Source organism: Odocoileus virginianus, chromosome 31 (genome assembly GCF_023699985.2).
Source record: "Odocoileus virginianus isolate 20LAN1187 ecotype Illinois chromosome 31, Ovbor_1.2, whole genome shotgun sequence".
Taxonomy (NCBI): domain Eukaryota; kingdom Metazoa; phylum Chordata; class Mammalia; order Artiodactyla; family Cervidae; genus Odocoileus; species Odocoileus virginianus.
In genome coordinates this window covers 10,948,093-10,975,955 of record NC_069704.1, presented here as the reverse complement: position 1 = coordinate 10,975,955, position 27,863 = coordinate 10,948,093, and the positions used below count along the sequence as shown (strand labels likewise).

Genomic DNA, 27,863 nt, shown 5'->3' with positions numbered 1-27,863 from the left:
GAATTTACACACATACCCACCCACACCCCCACGCCCACCCACCCTCCCAGGCGATTTTCTTCTACTGAGAACAGTTGCCCTAGGCTGTTTATCCTTGTGCTACTTGGCTTCACTGAATTCTCCACTACAGTTCACTTCCTCATCTTGCCCTTGCCTTCCCTTGGATCAGTCTGCCCAGTTATCCTGAATCTATCTCATAATTGATAGCTTGTAATCATGCAGTCACGTGGATTGAACTACTACACATTCATGGGCTCAGATCTCACCCCTGAGCCGGTGCTGGCATCGGATAATACTTTGTTTCCATTTTTAGCTCTGACACCCATGACTGGCAGCACCTCTTCTAAATCTTCACCATCTTACCCCCCATCCTTGCCACATTACCTTAACTCCTGCTTCACACTGTGGATCTTCTCAGGCCATTCCTTAGTTTTTATTTCCTCTCTATTTACCTTTTGACTAACTCTTTCCACTAACCATTTATACTCAAGTTTTAAAAATTAAAAATAAGTAAAAATTAAACTGAAAAACTCTTCTCCATCTGGTTACTCAGTTTGGCCTTTTTTCACTGTCAGATTTCAGGAGAAACTAGTGTTTATTCACTGTTATCACCACTCACCTCTCATTCATTTGCTTCTCAACTGTTTTTATTGATCTGCCCCTTGCCCAGAGGACTCTGAGGTCACCAGTGTTCACACATTCTAGTGGACATTTCAGTTCTGTGGATATTTCAATCCAGTGGGCACTTCAGTTCTTACCTTGTCCTCTCGGCAGCATTCAATGTTATTCTTTCTTGAACACATTCAAAAAGAAAATAACCCAGCCTAACAAACCCTTCTGTAGCTTCACTTTGTTCTTGACTCTTTCCACTCTGGGTTGTCTTTATGCATTACCAGTTATGTAAATATTAGTTATATTGATTTGTAACCAACTGCTAATGGCATGGCCCCCCAGGAGAGCTTATGTATTTACTAAACTGTGGATGGCTCGCGTGTTTTTCTCTCTAGACTAACCATTTCTTCCAACTGTATTTAGCCAACCACTTTTTACTCTTCATTTATTTAACTTAAAAAAAAATGCATAGCATGTCAGTTTGTCTATAACTGAGTCACTTTGCTATAAAGCAGAGATTGGTACAACATTGTAAATCAACCATACTTCAATTAAAAAATAAAATTAAAAAACTTTGAGAACACACTATGTATCATTGTTTTGTTGGACCCTGGAGACTTAACAGCCTACTGTAGTGTGTCTTCAGGTGCCAGATGCAGAAGAGTGCATCCTGCGGGACTCCATTTAGATAGATTTTCAAGCCAGCAAAATTAGTCTCTGGTACTTGAAGTCAGGATAGTGGTTACCTTGAGGAGAGGGTAGTTAGTAGAAGAGGACACGCAGGCACAGGCTTCTGGGGTTCTGGTAAGACTCTGTTTCTTGATCTGGCTACAGTTTCCATGGGTGTTTCACTTTGAGAAAATTCAGTGAGCTGTGTACTTTCATGTATCTTTATGTGTTATGTAGCGAAAAAAAGTACTCCCTGACTCCCCTACAAAAACATCAAGGTTGCAAGGCAAATGCATGAGGGGAAGGTAGAAGTGGATTCCCAGGATGGCAGCTGAAACTGAAAAAGGATCCCAGGATCCTGGAAGGAAGCATATCACCTGGTCAGGCTAAGAGTGGAAACAGGCACCCACAGGAAATCTTGTGCAAGGTGTGGGAGCTGTAAGCTCACGTTCATGCCGTCTAGGTAACGCAGAAACCCTGACCTGAGATCCTTAAAATCTGCTTTGAAACCAGGGAACCTTGCAGGGCTCTGTCAAAGCCACTCATGAAACTGGCCCCCTTGGGGGATTCCACTTTTGAGACTCCAGGTAAATGGGCTGTTGTTCATAATTTGAAAAGCACAGATTGGCTTCCAACACACCGGCCATGGCCAAGGCCAAGGTACCCATCAGCATCATTTCAGTGAGTAGAAGAGGCTTCTGTATGTGGGCACCGCCCCCATTAAACCCCACTTCCTTGACAGTGTGGAGTGTGCCTTGGGCTTCCCTGGTGGATCAGAGGGTTAAGAATCTGTTTGCAATGCAGGATACCTAGGTTTGATCCCTGGGTCAGGAAGATCCCCCAGAGAAGGGAATGGCTACCCACTCCAGTGTTCTTGCCTGGAGAAGTTCATGGACAGAGGAGCCTAGTGGGCTACAATCCATGGGGTCTCAAAGAGTCGGACACAACTCAGCGACTAACACTTCTTTTCTCATCGTCTTATCACCAGTGCATAGGATAATGCATGATACACATTTGGAGTCAAAAGAGATTTATTTAGTAAGGGAGTGCTTAGTAGAGCACCACTGTGTACACAGCAGAGTGCTATGTGATTGTATATGTGTGTTGTATTACCTGAGTCAAAACAATGCTCTCCGGAGTAGTATTCTGGTATCCTAGCTGGCATACTGCAAGGGGCGTGGAAAGAAAATTGTGAGGAGGGGAGAAGGGAGGAAGAGGGCTAGATACATACATAGATATTGGGAGGAGGCACAAATTAGAATTTTTTAAAGGCCCTGTAATATAATTGGACTTATAATAATCTTGAGTAGAAATTTCAGTCATGGTACTTATCAGCAATTCACTTCACCATAAACCTAAAGAAAACTTCATGGTGGTTTGGCAGGTCAGTCTATCTTTGGTAAAATGCTGCATTCTTGATATGAAAGGATAGGAGGTATGTATCTATATTAGCATTATGTAAATATAGTAGCATTAGTAAGATGTCTTAATGAAGACAAAGAGGAAAAAGGAAAAAAATAGAGTCAAAACTAGACTGTTTAGAAGTTTAAATTGTTGTTGTTTTTCATCTGAAGCCTCCCCAGATGCAGTGTGTTAGTGGGCTAGGTTTCTCTGTAATTGGCCATCACCTTTCATGGATGTTTTGTTGGTTTAATAGCACTTAATGGTCATACTTCCCTGGTGGCTCAGAGGGTAAAGCGTCTGCCTACAATGCGGGAGACCAAGGTTCAATCCCTGGGTTGGGAAGATCCTCTGGAAAAGGAAATGGCAACCCACTCCAGTACTCTCGCCTGGAAAATCCCATGGACAGAAAATCCCATGGTAGGCTACAGTCCATGGGGTCACAAAGAGTCGGACACAACTGAGTGACTTCACTTTCACTTTCAATGATCATACAGTAGAACTAATAGATAGCAACTACTGGGATTTTAGACTTCTTACTCTTATCATCCATGTCTCAAACCCTTTCATGATTTCAGTTTCTTGGCCTCTTATTCTCTCTGTGCGGTAATCTGGATAATTTCTTCAAATCTGATTCCAGTTCTCCAGTTGTTTTTTGAACTGTGTATATGCAACTTCTCCATGGCCTATCTATGGAGTTTTTGATGTCAGTGACCACCATTTTCATTTCTAGATGTTATGTGGTTCTTTTCATGTATTCATGGTCACATATGATGGTCTCTCATTCCGTCTCTTGGGTTTTGTTCAAGCAACACCTGCAGTTTGTGTTCTGGGTTCTGGGTCCAAAAACCCACATAGTCAGGTGTTTTCCAGGAAGACTTTTTGCTTTTATTCCATTTTATTTTGGACTGAATCCAGTTTAGGCAGCATCCCCATCTTTCCTCTGTGGGCCAGGAATTTTCTACTTTGCCTTTCAAAGATTCCGTATTTCTGCAAGATTCTCAGAACAGATTTTCAGTCATTCCTGTCTCAGGCTTGTCATCAACTCTTGGTCACTAGAGACCAGCAGATGGTCCCAGTGTAAGTATTGTATCCAGCACTCATTTACTCAGAGGTTTCTCTTCATTTCTGAGCTGGGAGATTTTCCTTTTTATTGTAACAGTTTAGTCACATATCTAAAAACATGCTTTTGCATGTGTGCTAAGTCGTGCTAAGTTGCTTCAGTCGTACCTGACTCTTTGCGACGCTATGGACCACATGTAGACATGGGGTTTTCCAGGCAAGAATACTGGAGTGGCTTGCCATGCCCTCCTCCAGGGGATCTTCCTGACCCAAGGATCTAACTGGCATCTCTTACATCTCCTGCATTGGCAGGGGGCTTCTTTACCACCAGCGCCACCTGGGAAGTCCCTAAAACATGCTTTTAGGGTGCTTGTTTTAAGAAAGAGCAGAGAAAATTATAAATATTATATAAGAATTTCATGTGTGTATGTTTTGGCTTAGTATGCATTTTTGAAAAATCTCTGAAAAGATAAGTAAGAAACTAATAATGCTGGGAGGGGGGTGGTAGTGACGGGAACAAGACTGATGGGGGTTAGAGATGACAGGGAGACTTTATATGAATGTCTTAATATTTTTAGTGATTTGAACCATGTGGATATATCACTGTTTCAACCAATTAAATATAAACTCCCCCCCCCCCCCCCCCCGGCCATCTTGATATTCTCTACAGGGTGGGTTTCTCCAGACATGTAGTCTACTATTTTGTTAACAACGGAATAGTGATCATATTTGTGGTTTATATAAATTTTAGATCATCCAGCCCTCTGGATGAACTCTATAGATCAATATTTGCCAGATTGGTCTGTGGCAAAGGATCAGTTCTTTTCAAGTTTTCCAATCTGTCATGGACTGACACTTTGGTAAACTGCAGTAAAAATAAATGACTGATCATATGCTTGGATGGCACGGCAATGTCAAAGTGCTAGAAAAGTTTCTAAATACTTTCTCTCCATTTCTTTTCATCACCCGCCAGCATAAAGCAACTTGTGGACCGCTGCCACCCAGAGCAGCACCGCTATAGATGGTGCTCGTTACTGTCTGGCATCCAGTGTTGTGGATCAGAAACCAAGACCACACTACTCTTTCAAATTTTTTGTGTTGCTTTACATTTTTTTTCCATTGTAGATAGTCGCCTGCTTTTTCTTCCACGAAGATACATTATGGTCTTATCTGAAACATGAGATATTTGCTGCAGCACACCTCTGCCTTAATTGGAGGAGTGAGCCTGTGACTAACTGTTATAGACTATTGGCACTAGTGAACTTCCAGAAATCACCCATAGATGAATAGTATATTTCATCTAACCCAAGATGCATTGATATGGGCATCTTCTTGATCTTCTAGAAAGGATGGTTTCCATGCTGCTAAGTCTGGGCTGCCATCTGGCTGCCAGCAATCGTAAGATGCCATTGATTTCAGAGATGTTAAAATGTGGAAGAATGTGTCTTAAAATACCCTGCAGATGGCCCTGTGATCGTTCCAGCATCTAATTAGTGTCTAGTGCTTGGAGACTTGCGTAGGAGAAGGAGGGAAGATGCCTTTGGTGACTTCCTTTAGAAACTTCAGCACTCTCCTCAAACGCCCTTTATTGTGACACACCTGGCCTGAACTGGGACACATTCTCTCTTCCCTAATTGGCAAAGCTTCCCTCTTAAGGCACGCTGTGCTGCCCACCCTTTGGGCTGGAGCAGCTCTGAGAGCCTTTGCCAGCTTATCTGGGAATCAGTGGCACTGGTTTATCTTTCAGTGTCTTAATAGACATTTCTCTCATCACTGAGGTTTTGTTTTTCTTTTCCCCTTACCTTCAGCTTCCCTCCATTCCATCACTGCCATTCTGAGTGTGTGAACACTGGGAGTTCTGCTGGGTATCCCATTTCCTTGGTTGCCATGCAGGCTGGCTTGCTAGTTTTTTCAATTAGTTGTGTGGACTGTTACAGAAATTTCTCAAAATTTTCTGGTTACACGTCCATATTTTTCTGGTGAAGATAGGGATTTTTCCTTCTGCTCTTTTTATAGTTCTTTGGCCACCTTGATGGTGATTTGGGAGGAAAGGCAGTTAATGTGTGGGCTAATAACACTGTCATTCATTCCTTACCAAGTATTTATTGCATGCTTGCTCCAGGGCTGGCATAGTTCTGGCTTCTGAGAATACAGCAAAAAGCAACAGTCTTAAGCTCCAGCCTTCATTGGGACATTCATTCTGCTTCCTTCAGGTTTTCCTCTCTGGAGCCTTAGCTCGTTCTATTGATACTTTCTTTCATTTCCAGAGACCCCTTTAAAAAGATGCCAATTAATTTTTTTTTTAACTTAGAATTCAGTAATTTATTGATAGCTTGATCCGAACTTTATATAGATTTGGCACTAAGATATTCTCCAGAAATGTATGTTAATATATATATCATTTGCTTTTTAGCCGACTACACCTCAACAAGAAGGCAACCGACAAACAGCCATATAGCAAGCTGCCAGGGGTGTCTCTTCTGAAACCACTGAAAGGAGTAGATCCTAACCTAATCAACAACTTGGAAACATTCTTTGAATTGGATTATCCCAAGGTAAGTGTAAGTGCAGTGTTGTACACATAGGAATGGACTGAACCCTGCCTTTTTTTAATTTAACTTATAGTAAACACAGAGGAATTTTGACACGGTATCAAGTGAAGTTGTTAAAAATTCATAATGGTGTTGGCTTCATCAAATTTATGCTTTAGCAATGTTAATAGTAGTGGTAATAATAATAATAGTAGTAGTTGTCACAGGACAGAAATGGGATTGAGGAAGGGGTATTAATTCCTATTTTAACTACCCATATGTTGATCTGAATTGAAAGTGAAAGTGTTAGTTGCTCAGTCTTGTCCAACCCTTTGTGACCCCATGGGCTATACCTCTTCAGGCTCCTCTATCCATGGAATTCTCCAGGCAAGAATGCTGGGATGGGTTGCCATTCCCTTCTCCAGGAGACCTTCCCGACCCAAGGATCAAACCTGGGTCTCCTGCAATGCAGGCAGATTCTTTACCAGCTGAGCCACAGGGAATCCCCCTGATCTGAATGAATTAGAAATCCCTGAGTAAAGCTCCTGGAACTCAGGCATTGTTAAGTGCCTGGTAGTTTGAGTATAAAAATCTTACTTCGTGAGAGTTGCAGTGAAAATGAAAAAGGATATGCATTTATCCTTGTGGAACTTGATCTCACATTTCAATTTTTTTAACCATCATCTAACCCTTTCCCCTTTCTGTATTCAAACACTCTTGAAATTAGTTACAAAATTTTTATGTTGCCACTCTTGTAAGATAATAGTCATTAAATTTAAATAGTTTCCGAAGTTAGCTGTGGATTTAAAGAGTTTCTTAAAATAACCCCAGGAAAATATGTATCTGTTAATTATGAACATGTGGGATGAATCAATAATCAATTTCTTCTTCTGAATGAAGTTTTTTGTTTTTTGGTTTTTTTTTTAAATACAATCTGGAGTTATCTCCAGAGCTATAGTTTTTCACTTAGATTTTTGTCACTTAGTTCTTTTCCACTTAGTTATGTCATTAAGGCATTTATTTGGTTAAGGAGAAAGTTGTACGGACATATTACAAAAATGCATAAATGCATGTTATATGCAAGAGATTGTTTTTATTCTTTTTTAGTTCACAATTTTATTTTCTAATTATAAAAGAATTGTTATTGTGTAAATAGAAAACAGAGAAAACAGAGCAAAGTGCAGAGTACCTGCACTCTAAAGGAAAATGTTGATCTCACAGCATTTTATTTGCTTTTAAAAGAACAAGCACAGTGGCAAATATTCTACAAGAGACAAATTAAGCCACTGAAATTACACAAATCTGAGTGTGAGGTGTTTGTGTCATCAAGGAGGCATGTAGTCACAAAATGAACATTTGTGTAACTGCCAAGCCCAGGAGACTTTAATAATTTGTCAAATGTAAACATTGTTTTCCAAAAGTACAGAAACGTTTTTGTTCTAGATATAACTCTTTTTCCCTATTAATTTGATGTGGAACCTTATAAGCCATTTGGAAATATATATATGACTTCCCAGGTGGCACTAGTGATAAAAAAAAACCCACCTGACAATGCAGGAGAGGCAAGAAATGCAGGTTCGATTCCTGGGTGGGGAAGAACCCCTGGAGGAGGGCATGGCAACCCACTCCAGTGTTCTTGCTGGAGAATCCCATGGACAGAAGAGCCTGACGGGCTACAGTCCACGGGGTCACAAAGAGTCGGACATGTGTGAAGCCACTGAACACACATGCATACACACACACACACGCATGCATATATATATATATTACGAAATTCTAAAATTTTGTTTAGTTTTAGACATGTGCAAAAAGGTTTATTTACTGGTACTTGTTCTGAATTTCTAGGTTTAAAGTTTGGTGAGACTGTTATTATACTAAGTGCCCTAAAAGATATCTGTGCTTTAAATATCTTATAAATCTACCTTATATTGATATTTATTCCTTGGGAAATTTTTTGTTAGAAAAATATAATAATAAAAAATAAATAAAACTAATTTTCACAAAATCGATTGTTTCTTTGGCATTAGTATAAAAGAAGGCATTTAGAGAGAAGTTCAGCCATATCAGAAAGATGCAGTAATCTGCATCTCAAGTGGCCTGATGGCTTTACTCTAGTAAATTGTGGCCGTATGAAGAATTTTAAAATTAATGATCAGAGTTATTAACAGATTGAGGTTATGGTAATTGTGATTTTCTTTTCTTTTTTGCAAATAGGAGATGGGTTTACAGTGTTGAAAGTCTGGTGGCATACTTGGATTCTTTATTGTCAGTGATGACAATAAAGAATTGTAGAAGATTGAAAATAGGTTCAGTTATTGAAAGATCAGCATAATACATGTAATAAAACTATTAATTCTGAAAGACTAGAACTTTACCAGATAAATTTGAAAAATTGTATAAACTATATAGTTCTTGAAAGCAAGTAAGTTGTAATAATAACTTGTCAAAACTTTGAATTCAGAGCAGTTTTCTTACAAAGTATCTTCCCCTCACTCAAAGGAAGCATCTATCTTTCACTCAAAATTTACCCTAGGACAAATGTATTAACAAATGATTCATTATTTACTCAGTGACTGAGACTATTCTAGACATTTGGGGTCTAAGTCCATCCTGTTACAGAACTAATTATATTCTGCTATAATCTAAATATCATCATAACATTTTTCTTTAAATGTGTAGTTATTTATAAATGGTTCAAGATATTCCTACTTGATATGCAATATAATTGATTAATAGGTGTTAAAATATTTTTCTACTCTAAGAGAATATTTTATATGATTTACTGCAGTACAGTTTTTAGTCCTAATATCTACAGGACTGAATCATTGAGGAGATTTTTCTAATATTAATTTATGTATCTAAATTGAGTATCATTTATGCATCTAAATTTATTCATGGAAGTAGCATGTATGATTCAGATATTTCATTCTTAAATATCAAAGGACCAAATTGCAGTTTACAGATTGTCTATACCTCTCTTGGACTTTATCTATACCTCTGTTGGACTTAGGCTTTCAGTCATTTCATTGTTTGAAAAGAAAAAGGGAAATTTAGTTTAGCTATTTGTATAGAAAGCTTACTAAGATGAGGCTAACCTCATCTACAACATTCTGGGGTTATTTCTAGATTGTATGTATTTATTACTGTGCCCATTTATAGTGGAATTTACTATACCTTGTATTTCTTTCAGATTTATAACATAAATGTTTTCCTAAAATATTTTTAATAAATGCTTTATTTTTATGTTTATGTTATTTTTATGTTTATGTTCTTTTGGTAGTATAAATGTATCTGAAAAATTGTTCTTGTGTCAGTTAAGAAAACTTTTAACCAACTTACTATCTTGTGTTTACCAGTTGCAGTGTAGTTGGCATGAATTAACTATTCAAATACAGAGATTCCTAGCAAATTACATGTTTGGGCTCTGGCAAACCCAGAGCTCAAACACAGAGCTGAAAATGAAGGTTCCAGGTTAAAATCTAACACTTCAGAGAACACTTGGAATACTGCCTCCAATTTGGTTTAAGTTTCGATATCAGAAACAACAAAGCGAAAGTTATTTAATAAGAGTCTGAACATTTTTTAGGTGATGTAAATTGAATTTCATTTGCATTTTTTGGCTAATAAGGAGGTATTTGTTTTTCATTTGAAATTAAGTTTAAGATACATAATCAATAAAAGAAAAGTTCTAAATCTTGCATTTGGATTTGGGAAGATCCCTGGGAGAAGGGAATAGCCACTCACTCCAGTATTCTCGCCTGGAGAATTCCAAGGACAGAGGCTGCAGGAGGGGGCTGCCGTCCATAGGGTAGCAAAGAGCTGGATCTGACTGAATGGCTGACACACACACAGACACCTCCCTTGCTCATACTAACACTATATACTTCTGAAAAGTTTTTGCTGCAACCTAGTATAGCTTTTATCTTACCGTCAAGTAGATGTCTAGTCCTATATTAGAGGGTTTTCTTTTGCTGGGGAAATAGCTGAAAGATTTTTAATAATGTATGGAATTGTATTACTTGTAAACATATTCTTTCACTATATTCACTTACTCCTGTAAAGCCGCATAAACTCTAAAAGCATAGAACTATGTATGCAATGTTTGAAAAAACTGAACTCTTTAGAGCAAGCATGACTGAGAGGCTCACTTCGTAGGAAAGCGAATCGTTATTTACACCCTTTGAAAAGTCACTTGCGTGTGTGTGTGTGTGTGTGTGTTCAGTCATGTCCAGTTCTCTGTGACCTTTTGGGCTGTAACCTGCCAGGCTCCTCTGTCCATGGGATTTCCCAGGCAAGAATACTGGAGTGGGTTGCCATTTTCTCCTCCGAGGGATCTTCCTGACCCAGGGATCGAACTTCCATCTCCTTTGTCTCCTGCATTGCAGGTGGATTCTTCACCTGCTGAGTCATCAGGGAAGCCACTTAACCTTTCTAATCTTTATCATTAAGGTCACTGCCTCTTGGTGGTTCAAGCAGAAATTTTGGTTGGGAAGATGGCTGATGTTTTATGGGACTTAGAGTCAACCTTTGAAGAAATTTTAGGGTGTGGCAGGAATGGTGCTCATCCTGTTCTCAGATTTTTATCTGATTTCTGGAGACCAGTGGCTGTAAAGTTGCTTAGTTATATTTCAGTGCCTCTCAGGTGGTAATTTTGGTCAATCATGAAGGTAGATATTGGATGGAATGTGTAATAACTATAGGTAGAAAGTATGAGGAAAGTGTACATTGCTTTCCCCTCTACTTAAATTATTAAGAAAACTTTTTTTTTTCACTTGAAAAAAAAAAATCTTACCTTGTTAGCTAAACTTTCATTTACCTTAGTCCTGGTCCTTAAGTGCTCAAGTATTAAATTCTATGCTGCCACTTTTTGCTGAGATGATGTATATTAGGCAGACAGTAATTAATTATTGCGCTCAAGGCACTGTATGCATTTTTTCCACACTTTTTACTTGTGTATGCTTATCAATGAAGCTAAATCAAACAAGCCTTCCCATTACCTTCTTCCTCGTATGTTGTTTGTTTAGTCATTCAGTCGTGTCCGACTCTTTGTGACCCCATGGACTGTAGCCTACCCGGCTCCCCTGTCCATGGGATTTTCCCAGGCAAGAATACCGGAATGGGTTATCATTTCCTTCTCCAGGGGGTCTTACCCACCCAGGGGTTGAACCTGCATCTCCTGCATTGCAAATGGATTCTTTACCGCTGAGCCACCTTTGTATTTTTTAGATCATATAGCTTTGTTATCTTTTTTCGTGGACATAATTAACTTTCCTCCTCTGCTTAAAAATGTTCACTCTATCTTGGAGAGTTTGGTAGGAAGTTTGCTTTAGAGTCAGTGAGAATTTATCACCATTTTTGAAAAAAGTTACTGCTTAGAATACATAGCCCACACACTAATACAGTAACATCTTTATGTGTGAAAGCAAACACTTTTTAAAAAACTTTGGTAGTTTACAAAATTGTAACTTAGAGCTCTGGATTTTATAAACCTGATTATGTGTCAGAATCACCTCAGAGATTCTGATTCAAAAGTTTAAGGATGGGGCCCAGTATTCTGTTTTTGGAAAAAACTATCCCAGGATGATTTTGACCCAGCCAGCCAAGTGCTAAGGAATGACTTCCGTAGTTTACTGTCAGAGTAAACATAGTTCTGAGCAAAATTAAATCCTGGGTGGTTTCATAGTTAAACGGCTAAGCATGCTCTTCAGGAGGATATGTGCATACTTGTGTGTGTGTGTGTGTGTGTGTCCACGCGTGCGCTTTCAGTTGCTTCCAACACTGCAAACCTCCCCCCCGCCCCCGGCTCCTCTGTTTTGGGGATTTCCCAGGCAAGAATACTGGAGTGGGTCACTATTTCCTCCTCCAGAGGATCCTCTCGACGCAGGGATGGAACCCATGTCCCCCGTGTCTCCTGCTTTGGCAGTTAGACTCTACCACTGAGCCACCCGGGAATCCCTGCATTTTTAATCAAGTCAGGTTCTATTTTACTTCAGAAAATTATTATTCAACAGAAAATCTAATGTCACTTTGTCTTGGGAGAGTTTGGGAAAGCCCTTTAAATGTATCATAATGGTCTTTGATGTGTAATTTTTAGCACCTTGATGAAATAATAGTAAGTTCAGAGACAAGGCTTCTAGAGAACGAAGGGTGTATTCGTTTCTCTGGCTTTCTGCGTTGCTTTTACGCTGCTGGCCACCCTGTGAGCATTTGGTAAGTTTTCAGTGACAATGGCATGGAGAAGCTGGGAATCCAGCCACACTTCAGCTGTGGGCCCTGCCAATCTCTTCATTCTCTCTTTGGCTGGCAAACAGGCCCCTTCTGGAGAAGTTGCTCTCAGTTAAAGCAACACTTGATAATCCCTTAAGTGTTTGCATCCATTATGAGTACTCTCTTAACTTCTAAACTTTGTGTGTACAATTGCTTGTTTTTCTTAATGCTTTTTGATCCACCAGTAAATGCTAATAATAAGTAGTTATCTTTGTAAGAGGTTAATTTACATAAAATATGTTCTTTGAATAGTATGAAGTACTCCTCTGTGTCCAAGACCATGATGATCCAGCCATTGATGTGTGTAAGAAGCTTCTTGGGAAATATCCAAATGTTGATGCTAGATTGTTTATAGGTAAGTAACACATTTTACAATAACCTTTTTGCTTTAATATATTATATCATCTTTGCATTAAACTGTAGATTAGGGTCCTAGACACCATTGAAGTTATTAACATGTTTACTTATGCATATTTGTTAGATATAGTGAAAGGTGTTTCTATCCTTTAGAGAAGACAAGTTATAAATACAAATATTGTTTTTTATATCAGGGATTAACAAAATTATCCCAAATTTGTTTTACTCATCAGTCACACATGAGAGTCTGTTATTTTTGTTTCTTTAATAATTCCAATCTATGGCCTTTTCTATATCTCATTGATTATAATTGAGATTGAGTGGTAGAATTCATTTTTGTAATACACCCTGTTGGAGGTATACTTGCTATTAAATGTTGATTAGTGTTTCCTGTTAACACAAGCTCTTAATTAGAAAACTGAAACTAATGAATTTTCAAAGATAAATGATGTGCTTTTCTTTTTGAGAATGAACTTTTTTCTAATATGTTATTGTGAATAATAAGCATGATGTTAAAATATATTTGTTTTAATTATTAAATATGCAAGTACTTTGCACTTCTCTCTACTAGGTATATGTATAATAGAAAATATTTTCAATATGACATGAATTGTTCACTGCTATACTTTAAAATTTTAGGTGGCAAAAAGGTTGGCATTAATCCTAAGATTAATAACTTAATGCCAGGATATGAAGTTGCGAAGTATGATCTTATATGGATTTGTGATAGTGGAATAAGAGGTGAGGTTTTTTCTTACTTATTTTATAAAATTATTCGTTCAATAATAAAATGCCAAGAGCAACCTGAAAATACATTTATCAATCATATTTCTTTACCTAATAAAGTAAGTTATTTTATCATTATTTCATGGTATATGTCAAGTTATACTTACTAAAATTTTGTGGTATTTTTATACTAAATTAGAAAATGCTTTCATTTTGAAGAGAAAATTCCAACCATTTAAAAAAAAAAACAGTTGTGGTACATTATACAGTCTATGAGCCTTTTCATAGGTCTAAGTTTTCCCTTATTCAAGTGATACTTATCTTTAATCTGTTTGTGGCATGTGCAGTATACTATCTCATGCAAAGGGACAGAAGTTAATTGGTACATATTTTACTGGAATTACATACATTTTTAGAACACATTCATGGCTTTTTACTTAACAGATTTTAGCAGGATAACTTTTATTTATTGAAATTATAATTTGTATTTTTGCATTTTAAAAACATTTATAATTTCAGTGTTCCATATTATTCCATTATATTCTAACGCCTCAGTTTTTTCTGGGTAATTCTTTGTAGTCAAGGCCATCCTGCAGATGCTTTAGCAGCATCCCTGGCCCCTACCAGTGGCACCTCTCTGTTGGTTGTGATGATCAGAACTGTCTCTGGACACACCACATGTCCCCTGCAGGGTGGCAGTTGAGAAGCACTTCCCAGACTACATGTATATATAAGGCCCAGATGCAATTTTATACAGTAGATTGAGTTCTTAAATACTTGAAGGAAATAAAAATGAAGTCATGTAAAATCATGTGAGATTTTTTTCTCTTTAAAAATGAGACAATGATTTAAATTTTATCAGCTTAAAATCTGAAAGTTAGTAATAAATGTGGCACTTCAACTTAATTAGATCATTACAGGACTAACAGTTCTTGGTCAGAGATTAGGTTCATTTTTCACATCTGCTGTCTTAAATTGTTTACTGTCATATATTTGTTATGTTTTCAGTGTAGAAACCTCCATCGGGTATATTCATTCAGTTCTAGTTAGCAGTTTTAAGAGAAAGAACATCTCATACTCTCAGAAAGAGGAGGCTCATTTCCTATGATTGGGATGGAGGAGCCAGAATGAACACTGAGGTCCTTTGACTTTTGCTCCTGTATCTTCCACTAGGACACATTGTCCATTATTCCAGTCTGGAGGTTCAGAAACAGGGACTGTTAACATTTTCAAGATACATCCCACCTCTGGTACATATTAGGTATTCAACAGCCTGCAAAGGTCCAGAATAAATTCCCTACCACATATTAGCCTTTCTGAAATTTTCTATTCTACTCAGAAAAGTGATTGAGATTCATTTTATTAGACCTATATTCAAAGAAAACATTTATTAAGAATTTAGTAAATCACAGAATATATTATACTCATGGGCATTTTACTAAAAGGAAATTTTTTCCTCTCTCCCTCTGCACCTTTTCTTTTGCATCATAGTGATTCCAGACACACTCACGGACATGGTTAACCAAATGACAGAAAAAGTAGGGCTGGTTCACGGGCTGCCGTACGTAGCAGACAGACAGGGCTTTGCTGCTACATTAGAACAGGTAAGTACAGTGCCTATAGATATGCTTTTTATCAGATCCCTAATCTCCCAGAAGCTTGAGGCTATGCTGAGAGTGGGCTGAGGTGCCTGGACTTAACTGTATGAAGTCTGCTTTAACCTGCTGAGTGAGCGCCCCAGGTGGCACTAGTGGTAAAGAACCCACCTGCCCGTGCAGGAAACACAAGAGATGCAGGTTCCATCCCTGGGTTGGGAAGATCTCCTGGAGAAGGGCATGGCCACCCACTCCGGTATTCTTGCTTGGAGAATCCCATGAACAGAGGAGCCTGGTGGTTATACAGACTATAGGGTCGCAAGGAGTTGGACACGATGGAAGCGACTTAGCACACACACAGCCTGCTGAGTACTGGCAGCCTTAAGTTGAGAGGAGCTGTTTTCATTAGTGAACAAACGCTTGGGGCCCCGAAATCCCTCCCAGCTGAACTGTGCTCTGGCAAGGAACAGATGTGCCCAGGAAACACCTCGTGGTCTTATCACCAGCTTAGCACCGTATATTCTTTTGCCTTGTGGTCCTTACTTTCAGTTCTTGAGTTCAGTTCCAGATTACTGACTTACATAAAAGTATGTGTTAACAGTTCTTTCAAAGATCCAGTCTGAAAAGAATGCATTTTAAGTATCATGAAGTATTTCAATATATACAAAAAAAGGAAAATTGCTCATATGAATCATTGTAAAATCCACTTGATTTCCTTCTACAACAGATTTCTAAAAATTATCTGAACAACTCATGTTTTCCATTTTTACTCCACACGTTTTAACAGTATACAGACTTACGTGTAGGACACTTACTGTAAGTTAGGAGGAAGTATAATAAGCAGAATAAATCAAAACACAAACCACTCCCAGAAACCCTGCCAGTTAGAGGAAGTTTTTATTTTTAAAAATTAGTTTATTTTAGCATTAAGACTTTTTTCCTCTGTGTACTTTCTAAAAAGCAAAGTTGATATTATACTAAAAGTAATTTGTGTCTTATTCTTGTACTTCATAAACTGTTCCCCATATCATTAATATTATTTTATAAAAGTAATTTTTATTGGCTCGATCATAGTTTGTTATATAAGTGTGTCCTATACTTAACCATTCCTGTGCTGTTAAACATTAGGAGAAAAGACTTGTCTTAAAGTTATAACAGAAGGGTATATAGTTTCAGTCTCCAAATATACCAACTTGAATCATATCTGTATTTATATTCTTTTGAATTGCAATCATCTGAGGGTGAAGGTACAGTGTAGAAACTTGCATTCAACCTTTGGCAGTGTGAATCATACATGTATATGCATGCTCAGTTGCTTCCGTTCTGTCCCATTCTTTTGTGACCCCATGGATTATAGCCTGCCAGGCTCCTCTGTCCATGGGATTTTCCCGGCAAGAATACTGGAATGGGTTACCATGCCCTCCTCCCAGGGATCTTCCTGACCCAGGGATCCAACCCGAATCTCCTGCACTGCAAGCTTACCACTGAGACCCTGGGGAAGCCCAGATACTACAATTTTTGTTTAGTAAAGAAACTCTAGGTAGTTGCTTTAAAATTAAATGCATTTTATTCTTATGCTCCATGTTATGTTTTTGTTTTGGAAATATCCAACTTGATATGTATGTCAATAATAGATATCTCCCAGATTATACTCACTCCCTTAGTTTAAGTTTAATCCCTAAAAGTCACCCTGTCATACTTAAAGTGAATGGAGATAGGCCCGAGGAATTATTCCAGTCTGTAAAGAAATCGTGGGAGCCTTCATCATAGTGCCCAGTCCCACCTCATTTCTAAAACCTCACTTAACAACTGCTTAAGGAGTTAAGATAGGAGTTTTTAGTTTTAGAAGTTTGGTTCAGTTCTATCCCACAAATACTAGGGCTTCATTCCAGTCTGCGTATAGGTTAGGTAGGAAGAATCGCATTCTTCATCTGTGATTATTAGCTTATTCTATGCCTTTAAGAAAGATCGCTTCTCTCCATTTCGAGCTGCTATAGCCCTCCATATCTGTGAGTTCTACATCTGTGGCTTCAGCCAACTGTAGACTCAAAGTATTTGAAAAAAAAGTTACAAAAGCAAAATGTGAATTTGCCTTGAGCCAGCAACTATTTACATAGCATTTACATTGTATTAGGTATGGTAAGTAATCTGACAGGTGTAGACAATACACAAATCTTATTGGTGGATTTTTGGTCCAGGGCTTCAGGTAGGACCAATCCCCCTAGGATACAGAGATGACTAATTAGAAAAGGCAACATTTCTAAGATATAAATAATAAGTAGGTTTTATATCTGATAAGTTGGGTAAGTTTGGATGACCATTTTATTCTACCATTAATTTAGCAGTTTGCATTTTTTATGACTGCAAGGCACTCTAGGAAAGGGGCAGTAAAATGGGAGACAGAATATTAGTGTCCACCCTGTTTATGAAAAATACACTGAAAAATGGGGAATTTGAGAAGCTCAGTGACATGGGCAGGAAACAGCTACTACAAAAATAGACAGGAAAAGAAATTAAGAAATAGGATTGTTCTCTTGGTTGATGTACCTGTGAGTGTTGTCTGTGTGTGTGTGTATAGCCACATGCATACATATACACATACACATATGTCCATATACCTATGTATGTAGATGTGTATATATTTATGTGAACAGTATGAAAAGAAGACACATTAAATACTAATATTGTATATCAGTAAGTGATATTTTCACCTCTCTTATTTAAATCCAAATTGTTTTACTTCAATAAATCTTTAAATCTTGGAGTTTTAGGAAAGACAGTATTTATTTGAGAATAAAGTATACTTTTCCCTCCCAGAAGTACATACTACTTGTTTGTAAAAGTGATAACAACAAGAGTAGTCAATCAAATTAGAAATTACTGACTGCTTGCTATATGTAAACATTATTTTGTACCACTGTTTATTTAGGTAGTTTATGTAAGAATAATAGACTGTTCACCCAATCATTCTTAAGTTCATTAGGAAGAGGAATTTATAAACATCATACTTCTAACATAAACTTCTAATTATATACATATGTTTTTGGTTTTGTCTTGGCAGGTGTATTTTGGAACCTCTCATCCAAGGTCCTATATCTCTGCCAATGTCACTGGTTTCAAATGTGTGACGGGAATGTCTTGTTTAATGAGAAAGGATGTGTTAGATCAAGCAGGAGGGCTTATAGCTTTTGCTCAATATATTGCTGAAGATTACTTTATGGCCAAAGCAATAGCTGATCGGTAAGAAAATTAAATCAAATTAGGCTGTTGTATTTTTTATTTCCGAACTTATGTTGGCTTTTTCTGTTTGTTAAACCCATGGGTTAGAGCTATTTTATTTTTTGCTAGTAAGTACAGAATAGTTTAATACTTTTATAATGTAATTCCTACTAATTACTCAGGTACACACTAATGAAGCAAATAAATGTTCTAATTTCTCTACGTTCTTCAAATTAATGCAGTTTCAAAAACAGTATGGAATATACTTAAAAAACTAAAAATAGAGTTATTATATGATCCTGCAGTCTCACTCCTGGGCATATTTCTGAAGAAAAGTCTTAATTTGAAGATAACATTCACCCCAGTGTTCATAGCAGCATTCTTTGCAATAGTCAAGACATGGAAGCAACCCACATGCCTATTGACAGATGAATGGATGAAGATGTGATCTGAATATGTAATGGAATATTACTCAATCATAAACAAAGAATGAAATACTGTCTTTTGCAGCAACATGGATGGACCTAAAGGTTATCATATTGAGTGAAGTAAGTCAGACAGAGAAAGACAAATATCGTAAACTCACAGACATAGAAAACAAACTTAATGTTTACCAAAGGGGATAGTGGAGGACGGGGGAGGAGATAAATTAGGAGTTTGGGGTTAATGTATATACACTACTGTATATGAAATAGGGGGCTTCCCTGGCGGCTCAGTGGTAAAGAATCTGCCTGCAATGCAGGTGTGATCCCTGGTAGGAAAGGCCCCCTGGAGAAGGAAATGGCAACCTACTCCAGTATTCTTGCCTGGGAAATCCCATGGACAGAGAACTCTGGTGGGCTGCAGTCCATGGGGCCACAGGAATTGAAGAAGACTTGGTGACTAAACCACCACCATCAAGTAAACAAGGACCTACTGTATAGCACACCTATATGTAGTATATACCGGGTTGGCCAAAAAGTTCGTTTGGGGTTTTCGGACAAACTTTTTGGCCAACCCAGTATATGCTGAATCACTTTGCTGTACACTTGAAAACTAAATTGTAAATTAACTGTACTTCAATTTAAAAAATAAATACATGTAAACTCTTAAAAAAAATTTAGGTGATTTGAAGTGGTTAAATTGAAGCTTCTCTGTGACTGTAAATTTTTATGTGTTTTAGAAGAATTAAAAGTATCAGTGCAATCATAAAGCCAGTAGGTGAAAATTTAAAGAATGAGATTTCAAATTTTGAAATTTCTCAGTAGATTATTTGATACTTTGCTAAGAAGCTACTTAATGATTCACGATTGGCTTAATCACACTTCTCTATCACAAAATGACACTCATTTGCTTCTTTAAAGGAGATTATTTCCTTGTGTGATAATTTACTGAAGGTGTGATCTTAAAAGTTGAAGTATGTTTTCAAACTTATCTTCTGGTGGTGTTAGTATGGTCCGTGGTTTCATATTGTTTCTCATGAGATGTGGAATGTGCCACTTTTGTTTATATTTCTTCTTGAATATTCACATACATATCCCCCACTACTCCTTTTTTTGGATAATAGTGTTCAGAGACTGTTAAATACAGGCCCCACTCCATTTAGTACTTTCAGAATGTCTGTATTTTAAGTTTATTAAACTGTGAACTGAGGGGTTGTAGTTCCGTCCAGTTCTTAGGTGGTACTCTCATGGGCTTCTGTAATGACTGAAATGTTTTTAAGTATAATGCACCCTATGTAAGGTGCTATCCTGGGATGAGGCTCACCCTGAACACTGGCAGTTGCTCACTTAAAAAAAAAAAAGAGAACAGCTGATTTACAGTATTATAAAGTTTTAGGTGTACAACATAGTGATTCAGTATTTTTATATATTATACTCCATTTTTAAAGTTATAGCAAAATTATGACTGTATTTCCCTGTGCTATACAATATACCCTTGTTGCCTATTTATTTTATACATAGTAGTCTGTATCTCTTCATCCGTTTCCTCTATCTTGCCCCTCCCACGTTCCCTCTCCCCACTGGTAACCAGTAGTTCTCTAACTCTGTGAGTCTCTTTTTTGTTTAACCACTCATTTATTTTTTAAATTCCACATATAAGTGATAACAGAATATTTGTCTTTCTATGTCTCACTTATTTCACGAAGCCTAATACCCTGTATGTCCATCCACATTGTTGTAAGTGGCAAGATTTCGTTCTTTTTCATGGCTAAGCAATATTCCATTGTATGCATGGAATGCATCTTCTTTATCCATTCATCTGCTGATTGACAGGTTGCTTCCATATCTTGGCTACTGTAAATGAAGCTGCTTACTCTTACAGTAATGAATAAACACATATACCTGTCATCCTTGCATATATGTGTTCATGATCATAGCTCATTTTAATTTTCAGAGGTTGGAGGTTTGCAATGTCCACTCAAGTTGCAATGCAAAACTCTGGCTCGTATTCAATTTCTCAATTTCAGTCCAGAATGATCAGGTAAGTCAGCTGGCTTTCTTCTTTTTATACTTCATTAAAAGAAAAAGGGGATGGGGAATATTTTTACATGGTCTTAACTTGGTTAAAAAAAAAAAACAAACGAAAAGTCAGATTTTGTTTTGTTCCAGAAAAGAGAAGTTAACTTCTTCATTAAAATAAAGTTACTGTCCCAGTGTATTTTCTTTCCATTGTAAGCTTTCAAAAAAGAGATGTTGAGACTTTGGGGTTTTTTTATGCTGACCTCTATTTTCTAACTTTTTTACCCCTGGAATTTTATGATCTTTACTCACCAGAGTATAGGATATGCAAATGAATTGATAGACATTTTTCTTTGAGACACTAAATAAAAATAGAAAAGTGATTCATTAAATACTCTTTAAAGCATATATAAAAGGCCTTTAAATAACAGGGTATAATGTTGATCATTTTGAGAAAAATTGATCAGTCTTGTAATCAGGCTGTTGTTTAAAGAAAATCCTTTTTTTTTTTTTCCCAAGGTGGACCAAATTGCGAATTAACATGCTTCCTGCTACAATAATTTGCGAGCCAATTTCAGAATGCTTTGTTGCCAGTTTAATTATTGGATGGGCAGCCCACCATGTATTCAGATGGGATATTATGGTATTTTTCATGTGTCATTGCCTGGCATGGTTTATATTTGACTACATTCAACTCAGGGGTGTCCAGGTATGTGGATAGGTGTGCAAAGGTTGGAGGTCATTTGGTGGAACTAAAATAGTTTTGATTTAGAAAAAGTTGAAAATCTGTCTGAGCCATTTTTCAGCCCCTCAGTGAAGATTAAAATCAAGTTAAGCATTAGTTTCCTTAGCAGAATGTGGACATAAAACGGAACTTGATTTTCAGCTTTCAGCTGGTTATACAGTCACTTTTATGAAGACTCCAGAAAAAATGATATTAAAGCAAATTGACAAGTCTTCAAACTTAAAATATGTTAGGGTAGCTGTTTATTTTAATACTGCTTCTATTCCTAATGAACATTTTTCTTAACCAGTATAACATGACAGTTACATTATCTAAAGAAGCAAACTTGATATTTTTTAAATAGTTTTTATTTATTTATTTTATATTTGGCTGTGCTGGGTCTTGTCGCGTGGGGTTTTCTGTAGTCACAGTAAGCAGGGGCCCCCCTCTAGCTGTGGTGCATGGGTTTCTCGTTGCAGTACCTCTTGTTGTGGAGCACAGGTTCTAGGGTCTACAGGCTTCAGTAGCTGCAGTTCCTGGGCTCAGGAGCACAGGCTTAGCTGCTCCGTGGCACAAGGGATCTTCCCGGGTCAGGGATCGATCCCATGTCTCCTGCGTTGGCAGGCAGATTCTTTACCACTGAGCCACCAGGGAAGCCGCAAACTTGATGTTATGTAATGTATTTAATGGAGTTAAATGGAAGCATTTCACTTTTTAACTGGGTCTGTAATCAGGCAGTAAATAATTTGTGTTTTTAATTCCTAGGGTGGCACACTGTGTTTTTCAAAACTTGACTATGCAGTAGCTTGGTTCATCCGTGAATCCATGACAATATACATCTTTTTGTCGGCATTATGGGACCCAACGATAAGCTGGAGAACTGGTCGCTACAGACTGCGCTGTGGAGGCACAGCTGAGGAAATTCTAGATGTATAACTACAGCTTTGTGACTGTACATAAAGGAGAAAAGAGAAGTATTATAAATTATGTTTATATAAATACTTTTAAAAAATCTACCTTCAGTAGTTTTATCACATGTATGTTTTGGTATCTGTTCTTTAATTTATTTTTGCATGGCGCTTGCATCTGTGAAAAGAAAAAAAAAAAAAAAGGAAGGAAAAAAAAAACACATCTGTAGTCTTGGCCAAATGGTTATATTTTATTTTGTGGAAGTAGAGAATCAAGAGAATTGGTTCTAGGAACCTGGGTTCGGTTTTTGTTGTTGTTGTTTATTTTTTTAAATAAATCTATATATAAATGAATGTTCTGCAACAAACACTATGACAGTATCCTTCAGTAGAGAAAGTTTCTTACTGGTGAGTACACTCTCTTAGAACATGTATGAGATGGCAGCAGCTTTGTTGGGGTGGTTAGAAGAGACTAGGAGGTGTAATCCCTTCTCATGTCTAAAGTGAAAGGTATTATGCAGTGCAGCACCCACACCGAGGTACTAACTGAGAAACTTTTTCATGCTTCATGCCTACCTCTTGAAGTCGTTGCAGAGCGAATATAAATTGTAATATGGTAGCTAGGCCTTGCAAAAACAAACGGAAAAAACTTTAAAAGTAATAATAACAAGAGAGCTGGAGTCTAGTATTTATATGAATCTGTGAGAAATATTTTTTCGGTCTCACCGCAATGAACCAAAAGTGGTTGAGTTTGCTTTTTAATTGTAGCCATGTCTCGAAGGCATCTTTTTGACCAACTCTTGTTGGTTCTGTCTTGAACCATTGTTAATCACTGTGCTGGTGAATCTTTCCTTCTCTGCTCCTCGCCTGACCCACCCCATCTTTCCTTAACTTTTTGTCAGGGGGTGGGGGGAGGGGGGTTTGTTTTAGTGTGAGTGGATGTTTTGATAGTTGTGAGGAAAAATGCATTTCAGACACATTTCACACATGAGCTATTTTCTTACACAGTCTGTCTTATTGTTAAAAAGAATGTAATTTCATGATACAGGTATTTAATATCTTTTTTAAGTAAATAAATATTCTAGCCATCAAGAAATAAATTGCAGTAGAGTATTAAGAGGGGACAGAATGAGTTTTACTCTTAAAATTAATCAGTATCCAACTAAGTCTACTGTGTGTGTTTTTTTTTTAATTCCTGTTAGTCTAGTCTTATTTAAATTGGATTTTTGTATTCCAGTTTGTATGACAAGATAGACTAGAACAGTGCCGGTTGTAAATGCTTGCTCTGTTTCACTATTCTCCCCCCATCATGCCGCTAAACTCGCTTGTCAGGTTGTGCTTAACTTGTGGTGAACTGGACTTATTTTTGTTTTAAAAAAAAAAAAAAAAAGGCAAAAGTGTAAGGGACAGTGCATAAGCCTTTTTCTCTCTTTTTTTTAATTGTAGTGGAACTTTTTCGCTTTTTCTTCAGGAACGGATGGCATGTTGTCCATATGAATGCCTGCTGCGGGGCTGACACTGGCAATATGGCAGCTTCAAACACTTTTTTAAGTTTCTGCAGTTTCCATGTCAAAACATAATGTGTCACTTATTAGCAATAACTACATATTTATATGAATACTTTTTCACTTTACTGAGCCAGTTTCATTTAATTGTGTAATGAGTATATACATGGTTTAAATTGCAGTATATCGGTAAACCTGTATATACTGTGTGTACACATATGCAAGCTTTCTCTGGGCCAAACTGCTTCATTCTTTTTTTTTTTTTTTGCCTTATGATGAATTTGTTTGAAGGGCATTTTCTTCATGAACAAAGGCTTTGATGCATATTCCTTTCTATGTGAAATGGGGGGTAGTATTGTTCCCTGAGGAAAGTTGCACAGTGCAAACCAGTCTAGTTGTGACCCACTCTGTTTATTTAAGTCATTGTCATACAAGCTGAATTCTGCTGACCGTGTTTGTGATTTGTTGGTTTTGTTTAATGAAGTTTGGTTGATGCCATCTCTTTGCACTGCTGAAATGAAATCTTGCTTATTCCTTAGTTTTTTGCTGATCTCAGTATGGGCGGTGTAACAGCAAAACCCAAATGGCTGGACAAACTTCTTGTGTCTGTAAATATAAAAAATGACTGTTCTGTATATGTGTTTTTTATGTGATAGTGGAGTATTTCCTTCCAATGAAGCTTCACTTAAGCAGACAGAGCAATTGTTTGTTTATTAGCAAGTTTGAAGTGATGATAAAATGATAAGAAATTATGTACATGTTGAAGAAAGCATCACAGCAGAACTGTAGGAGTCCAAATTTAATAAACTGTCTAAAAAAAAGTGTCTATAATATACCATGTTTATTATTTAAAATCACTGTCTTAAGTTTTTCAAAAAATAAAAAATTTGAATACAATCAAAACATTAGCAATCCTGTATTTTTGTTTCATGTCTTTTATATTTTTATAAATAACGCGTTCTACCATTCATAGCAGAATTATTCAAAGAAAATTTGCCTGTGCTACAGATGAGATGAGAGTGAGTGAGCGAAGGTTGCTCAGTAGTGTCCGACTCTTTGTGAATTCTCCAAGCCAGAATACTTGAAGTGGGTAGCCTTCTTGAAGTGGGTAGATCCCTTGAAGTGGGTAGATCCTTTCTCCAGGGGATCTTCCTGACCCAGAAATTAAACTGGGGTCTCCTGCATTGCAGGTGGATCGTTTACCAACTGAACTATCAGGCAGTCAGGCTTTTCTGTATTGACCTAGTGTTAAAATCACCTGAAGAATCTTTTTTAAAGACTACAGATGCCTGGGCCCTGCCTCTGAAGTCTGGTCTAATTATTCTGGGGGGATCCTGAGTGCTGCTCTTTGCTCTGTGCAGGCAGATTTGAGAATTCCTGGTCCATTAAAACATTTAGAAAATACTCAATGGTCCTTTAGACTCACCTGCACTTCCAACCTGATCTCAGCCTTTGAGATCTTACCACCCAATGGCTAGGAAAGGCAGATCCAAGCAAACGAATGGAGTGGCTTTGCTGCTGGAGACCTGAGAGAAATGGATGACGTGCCGCCCCGCACACTATCCACGACCAGGCTCCTCCCAAGCTTGGAGGCATCCCCAGGCCTGTTTTACCACCAGCCCTCAGAGAAGAATGCTTTTAACCGGAGAGCCAATCCCAAGGGAGAAAGACTAGAAGGGGTTTGGCTGTGACCTCCCAGAGGCCCCAAGCCTCGCACCTTGACCCAGTAAACAAGCTCATTCCTCTTGGTCTGTGAAGTAGACTTCTAATCCTGATGTTTCAGAAATGATCAACAAAATTTATGTGTAGGTCTTAGAGTTTTTATAGCTAGGCAAACTTTGAAGAGCCCTTGCATTTATTTTAGAGTGAAAAGCTGAGACATCCACTGTGAAAGCTATGATCTCAGGGGGTTAGATATATAGTTGTTGGCAGAACTGGGAATGGCCCCCACCTGCATCTTTCAGGTTACTTTACTAGATCCTGTGTTTAAAGTTCTGCCTACAAAGCTTTAAAACTCATTGTATAAACCTTAAAAAAAATTTTTTTAAATCTGTAACTTCAATAACCATTCATATTTCAACTCTTAAGTTGTTCTAGGGAACGAAACTCAAACCTGCCAAACAAGAATATAATTATAAAGCTAGTTTAAATGCTTTACATATATCATTTGATAGATGAGATTACTACATACCACAGAACTATGTTCATGTACATGAAAATAGTTCAGACATTTCCTTCTCATGTTTATTAGGGTATGATGTTTGAATTATTTATTCTTTTCAAGTTATAGTTTATGACTGTAAACTTCTTTTGGTTGGAAGGGAGACAAACATTACAGAATGGTGAGCGATTATCTGTGCAGAACTTCAGGGAATGCATTTGAGTAATTTGTCTTAAAAATACAAACCTCTGCGAGATAGCTTAGAATCACTAGCTCCACATTTTTTTAAAAGACAAATAAAAATATATAACTGTGTGCTAAATTGCTTCAGTTGTGTCCAACTCTTTGTGACCCTATGAACTGTAGCCCGCCAGGCTCCTCTGTCCATGGGATTCTCCAAGTGTCCCATGGGTTGCCATGCTCTCCTCCAGGGGATCTTCCTGACCCAGGGATGGAACCTATGTCTCTTGTGTCTACTGCATTGGCAGGTGGGTTCTTTACCACTAGTGCCGCCTGGGAAGCCCATATATAACTTTGTTTCTTAAGCAGCTAGTTGCCTAAGAACCAGAATGTGCGAAACACTTTGCAAAACCCCTGCCCTGTCCTGGGAGAGATTGGCAGAGACTCTGGGTGGTTTCATGTGCTTTTGTTGTTTAGTCTATTAGTCATGAAGACATCTGTGCTAACACCATGGACTTGTAATTAAACAATATAAGGATATCATTTCTTCATACCAGGACTGAAAGTCTCTGTTATGCCCACCCCTGCTGCCCCCACAGCTTCCATTGTCACCTTGTTTTTACTGTTTCCTTACCCTTGGCATCAACCCTGGAACTTGCGTCATCTTCCAACACCTGAGCAACACCAGGCCAGTGGAAGGAACACAGGTAGGAGGTTAGAGAATTCCACAGACCATTGATGGGCTGCTGTGAAGCATGGAGGCTTCCCAGGTGGCACAGTGGTAAAGAATCCGCCTGCCAATGCAAGGGACATGGGGTCGATCCCTGGGTTGGGAAGATCTCCTAGAGGAGGAAATGGCAACCCACTCCAATATTCTTACTAGGAAAATTTGCATGGACAGAGGAGCCTGGCAGGCTACATTCTAGGGGCTTGCAAAGAATGGCAAGGAGTGAGTTTGGAAGTGGAGACTTGGGAGTCATTTCCATAGAGATGATAGTTGAGAACCATTGAAAGCAATAACCAAAGACAGTGTCAATGGACAAGAGCTAAGGACAGAATCCTGGTCACCTATTTAGACATTCAGTTGGAGTAAAGCGCCCAGGAAAAGAGGCTGCCAATGTGCCAGACAGCCTTTTGGTAGCTATGGAGTTTGAGGCAGTTCACTTCATCTTTCGGACCCTATGTTTGTTAACCATGTGGAAATGGGGAGGTAATTATATATATATATATACACATATATATATACATATATATATATATACACACATATATATACATATATATATATATTTATATGTATACATACAGTGATGGCTAGTTCCTCTCTCCTTTCAAAGAAAAGTAGTGCAAGGAATATCACAGGTGCCTTAGATTTCAAGAAGAAAATGGTCAGTGGGGTCATGGACAAAAAAGAATGAAGGCTGGTGAGTTCAGGAGCAGACATACTTCCTGCAGTGTCACCAATGTTAAGTGTCAGCATGTGAGAACAGCAAGGAGATCCAACT

General features: G+C 37.8%; 1 protein-coding gene across 1 annotated transcript in view; it reads left to right on the top strand.

The window, feature by feature from the left end:
• Positions 1 to 24,920, top strand: part of UGCG (UDP-glucose ceramide glucosyltransferase) — a 37,058-nt gene extending 12,138 nt beyond the window's left edge. Inside the window, exons 2-9 of the mRNA XM_070459286.1 lie at positions 6,158 to 6,299; positions 12,795 to 12,897; positions 13,539 to 13,640; positions 15,117 to 15,229; positions 18,282 to 18,460; positions 20,816 to 20,902; positions 21,400 to 21,589; positions 22,370 to 24,920. Coding sequence (XP_070315387.1) covers positions 6,158 to 6,299; positions 12,795 to 12,897; positions 13,539 to 13,640; positions 15,117 to 15,229; positions 18,282 to 18,460; positions 20,816 to 20,902; positions 21,400 to 21,589; positions 22,370 to 22,540 — 1,087 coding nt within the window. The 3' untranslated portion in view covers positions 22,541 to 24,920. The remainder of the gene's footprint in view (positions 1 to 6,157; positions 6,300 to 12,794; positions 12,898 to 13,538; positions 13,641 to 15,116; positions 15,230 to 18,281; positions 18,461 to 20,815; positions 20,903 to 21,399; positions 21,590 to 22,369) is intronic.
• Positions 24,921 to 27,863: the final 2,943 nt, after the last annotated feature.